Source organism: Schistocerca americana, chromosome X (assembly GCF_021461395.2).
Source record: "Schistocerca americana isolate TAMUIC-IGC-003095 chromosome X, iqSchAmer2.1, whole genome shotgun sequence".
Lineage (NCBI taxonomy): Eukaryota > Metazoa > Arthropoda > Insecta > Orthoptera > Acrididae > Schistocerca > Schistocerca americana.
In genome coordinates this window covers 540,182,641-540,187,212 of record NC_060130.1, presented here as the reverse complement: position 1 = coordinate 540,187,212, position 4,572 = coordinate 540,182,641, and the positions used below count along the sequence as shown (strand labels likewise).

Genomic DNA, 4,572 nt, shown 5'->3' with positions numbered 1-4,572 from the left:
CCAGAAGTAGTTTTTATCAAAACTTTAGGCATAAATTATAATCTCAACGAACAATTAGTTCAACTGAGAAGGGTACCGTATCTTACGCTTAAGCTGCTTTCATACTGGCGATTTCGTCGCCGCAATTCAGCCGCGCGATTCAATCGCTGCAATACGAGACTATCGCGCGGCTGAACCGTGCGACTGAATTGTCAGGCACGCTGCTCAACCCCCCCGCAGAAGCTCTGTGGCGGGAGCTGTCTTTGTACTTGTGCCAGCCAATTCCGACATGGATTCTGATGAGGAAGTGTTGCTTTTGCTCTGTTGTTGAAAAGGAAATAAAGATGCCGCTGACGTCTAGGAAAATACTGGATTCATCCTCCACTGAATACTCGGGAGAAACATGGGCATTTGTTCACAATTTATTATGAATTATGAGAAAACCCTGCAAAATTCATGAACTATTTCAGAATGTCTGTTACATATTTTCAAGAATTATGTACTATGCTGAGGCCAAATCTCACAAAGCAAAATACGCAAATGAGGAACAGTATTTCACCAGAGGAAAGACTAATGATTATTTTAAGGTAAATAAAATGCTTACTTTACATATACCTTTATTTTTAAAGTAGGTTTAACAGTAATTTGCTCCAATGTGTAATATTAAAATACAATAAGCCGAAACTGTGATATTTCGCTACCCAGAGAATAAATCAGTGACCACTTGTGAATCAGATGATACAGGTAGAAGTGTGCTATCACGATTTGATGTACATGGGCTTGGATTAGATGCAGGTACAGTTATGGGTGAATTTGAGTATACAGGCATTGGTATTTGTGAAATGAACTGAATATTATAGTTGTCTAGCGAACTGTAAGACCAGCTGTGCTTTCTCAAAACTGATATTATTTCAAATTTAGCATCCATTTGCAAATGTTGTGGCACAGATTTCAAATCATCTAATAATGATAGGAGAAAATGTTTGTCAGGGTCATCTGCTTTGGCCATTGATGCGTTTTTTTTTCCCTTGATGTTTGCTGCAAGTACCGGAAATAATTTCTCCTCATCTGTCACCTTTTGTCTCTTACGGGAATTGGAGGCAACTCCATCCTGTACATCAGAATTATTTGCCTCATCAGTATGTGTATCAGCTTCTTCCAACTCTGGTGGTTTAGTGGCAGTTACAGGTGATAGGAAATATAAATATTGTTTGTGGGTTTCTGCAAGAGGACCACTTTTTGAGGCTTTTCTCTTGTTGAGTTCTCTTGTGCAACAGTCACGAATGCTCTTCCACTTCATATGTAACTGTGTTGCTACAAAGAAACAAAACTCTCTTATTTCAGGTACCTAGCTACAGGCTGTACGTTTACAGAGCTACATTATTCCTTCAAATGTGGCATTTCAAGTATATCAAAAATCGTGCGAGACACTTGTCGGGAGATATGGGATATCTACAAAGAATATGCATGACACCTGCATCATAAGAAGGTTGGATTAATATAGCAGAAAAATTTAAAGTGTATGCTGACTTTCCGAACTGTCTTGGTGCAATTGATGGAAAGCATGTAAGAACGTTTAAACCTGAGCACAGTGGCTCTTTATACCATAACTACAAACGCTTTTTCTCAATAGTGTTACTAGCAGTTTGTGACACTGATTATTGCTTTACATTCATAGACGTAGGTTCATATGGCAAAAGTGGGGAGTTACAAATTTACAAAAATAGTGAGCTTTACAAAAGAATGAAAGACAATAATTTAAATTTGCCAGAGCCTCGACCTTTGACTGACCCAGGTGAGCCTCTTACATTCTGCTTTATTGGAGATGAAGCATTTGCACTTGAAGAAAACGTGCAACGTCCGTACAGTGGAAAAAATTTGACAGAGAAAAGAAAGATTTATAATTACAGGTTATTGAGGGTGCGACGTTACATTGAGCGCACTTTTGGAATCCTATCCAACAAATGGCGAATTTTTCATCGCCCTTTAAATGTGAATGAGGACTTCTGTGCAGATATAATTAAAGCATGTTGCGATCTGCGCAACTTCGTTCGCAAAACAGATGGGTTCAAACTGGATGAAACTTTAGAAACAATTGGGCTGCACAATGTACAGAGCAGCACTCCTGTAAGAAGCCACTATGCTGCGAGTGTACAAGACAAATTAGATGATTATTTTATCAGCAAGATATAAAATGTATTCTAATTTTTATAAAAAAACAGTCTAAAGTAAAAACGTTTGAATTTATTAGCATCTAGTTTCAATCCATACGTGGATCATCTTCAGGCATTACCGCAGTTGGCGTGGAGCAGAGCGGATGCTACGGATGCCTCCAGGTGCTGTTACTCCTTATGAAAATTGAAACAAAGTTTGCGCTCTAGACTGCTTCTTATAAAAATTGTAAGAGGAAAAGAGCACTGTTTACCCAAAATGTTCCCAAAAGTATAAGATGTATTCTAATGAGAAATAAACGAAATAATACATACCACTTTCGTTTTTCTCCGATACTGTTTTATTTTCGAAGTCAGGAACAAATTTCTTACACATTTCCTCCCAAGCATTACCTTTTTCGATCTCATTAGTGTAATCCTTGTTTCTTGAATCCCAAATTTCCAGGGCAACGTTCTACTCAGTGATGAAAAGTTCCACATCGAAAGTCATTTTTGTAGCAGAAATAGCACAGTAGCACGAAAGGTAACAACCACACAGGCGAGGCAAGGCGAGGTGTCAGCTGTTTACCCCGTCCACTGCTGCCTAGCCTTGCTGTCAGGTCGCCGAGTGTGAAAGGGTCAAACGCGGCTGAATCGCAGCGACCAGTCGCTTGGAACGGCAGGCGCACAGCGGGTGCGCGACCAAATCGCCAGTGTGAAAGGCCTTATGGGAACTGCTTGTTAAAGGACAGACGCGACTCCGCCTACTTTGCAACTCGCGCGACCAAATCGCCAGTGTATAAGGAGCCTTATAGTTACTGTAGTGGATCTTCCTTGGGTTGTAATAGGTGGGTATTAGCTGCCTGCAAATTGTTAAACTGCTTCCGATGTTTTTATGCCAGTAGGGTGGTGACGGTTATATGAAATGTTTTGCAGATGAGGTGTTTGTTTTTCCACCTTTCAGTGCTTTAGGTATTCAGAGTACCTCATTCTAAACTTTATGCTTGTCTTTCACACGTTTTTGAATGGCACTCATTGAAGATTATTTGAGGTGTGTCTGCACAACTTAAAATAAACACAGCAAAACAGAGTGTCTATAATCTTGCTTTTCAAGGTGGTCATGAATCATTTCGAGTATGTAACAGAACGTTTCTCCCTTAATTTCATATACTATATTCGAAAAACCTGTCTGGCTATTTCGATAACTGAAGACAGACTGTACAGTACTTGCACGTTATTTTCGAGGCAGTTATAGCTTAGTCAGATGCATTCGGCGTCTTTGTAATAGCAGAAGTCATAACATAGCACTCATCTCCGAGCACAGACAGGTCATCGTATTAATTCCGACCTAGATTAAAGTCTAACCTAATTCATAGGTTCTAACCTAACCTAATACAGTCTCCTTCAACCCACCAAAACTGATGAAGGGAATCAGACATACTGTGATCAACCTGTCAGCCGATGTTATGGGACGACCTCTGGCGATGGTGTCTGGCCACTGCTATCGTTGCCACTGTGAACGCAGGCTAAGATTCATTCAAAAGTATGACAAAAGTGGGAGGAATAAGGAGATATCAGAAGGATATATAAACGAGTCTATGCTAATGTCATATCTGTGTCCTATGTTTTTCTTTGTGGGCTGAACTATCCTAAGACATAATGTCAAAAAAACTGTACGGGCAAGTCGAGTGGGAAGAAACAGAATGTGCCGATCAGCCTATGCCAAAGCATGTGGAAGAATTTACAGCAACCGTGAATAATATCTATATAGCTACCAAAGATTGCTTAATATCATGGGATGTGAATTCAGCACCCAATTAAAGCAATTATTGGGAATGACATTTACCTATGTTCCAGCCTAGGAATAAATAGCAGAAACTATAGACATTTTGTCTAGAAAGAAAAAGTTAAGTTGGATGAGCATAAATTCCATCAACAGTATCCAAATTTTGCGAAATTAACGAAAAAAACTGACTCTGCTTTTAATAATCTTTTGACACATGAAAACTTGACAGATTATTTCAAATCACACTACAATGACGGATTTTATTGGGAACTTCTGATTTTGGCAAAAAATTGCTTTACTATTCCAGACCATGACACCAATTTTGAAAGCACGTTTTCTTTCTAAATGGACGAAGGAACGCTATAAATTGCAAACCGACATAATCGACGTAATTGCAAATATGATTTTATTTTTGTGAAATTTAAAATCATCCTGTCAAGAGCTTCTCGAAATGAAATCCAAGAAAAATAAGATTCTTCATAAAGTAGTTTTAACTGAGAAACATTACTATTGGTACTTAACAAAAGATTATTATTGTTTGATAAATCTAACTAAAACGACAAGAGTTACGAATGTCCTTTTGTTTTACGTCACAGAAAAAAAATTGACTGTTTATTTTGTTTAATGAAGAACTTTCAGTTTATTTTGATATAAGAT

At 38.5% G+C, this 4,572-nt stretch overlaps 1 protein-coding gene across 1 annotated transcript; it reads right to left on the bottom strand.

The window, feature by feature from the left end:
• Nucleotides 1-676: 676 nt before the first annotated feature.
• Nucleotides 677-2,526, bottom strand: LOC124556139. The gene is made up of 2 exons (XM_047130154.1): nt 2,466-2,526; nt 677-1,293 (listed from the first exon to the last, which is right to left on the bottom strand). Exons 1-2 carry the CDS (start codon nt 2,524-2,526, stop codon nt 677-679), a joined length of 678 nt encoding a protein of 225 aa, XP_046986110.1.
• Between the last annotated feature and the right edge of the window lie 2,046 nt (nt 2,527-4,572).

What these genes read in the sequence shown, in the direction of transcription:
- LOC124556139 (XM_047130154.1), bottom strand. Translation starts at nt 2,526, where the DNA reads ATGTGTAAGAAATTTGTTCCTGACTTCGAAAATAAAACAGTATCGGAG. An exon ending in ATCGGAGAAAAACGAAAGTG is followed by an intron (nt 1,294 to 2,465) that starts GTATGTATTATT and finishes GTTTCTTTGTAG; the next exon opens with CAACACAGTTACATATGAAG.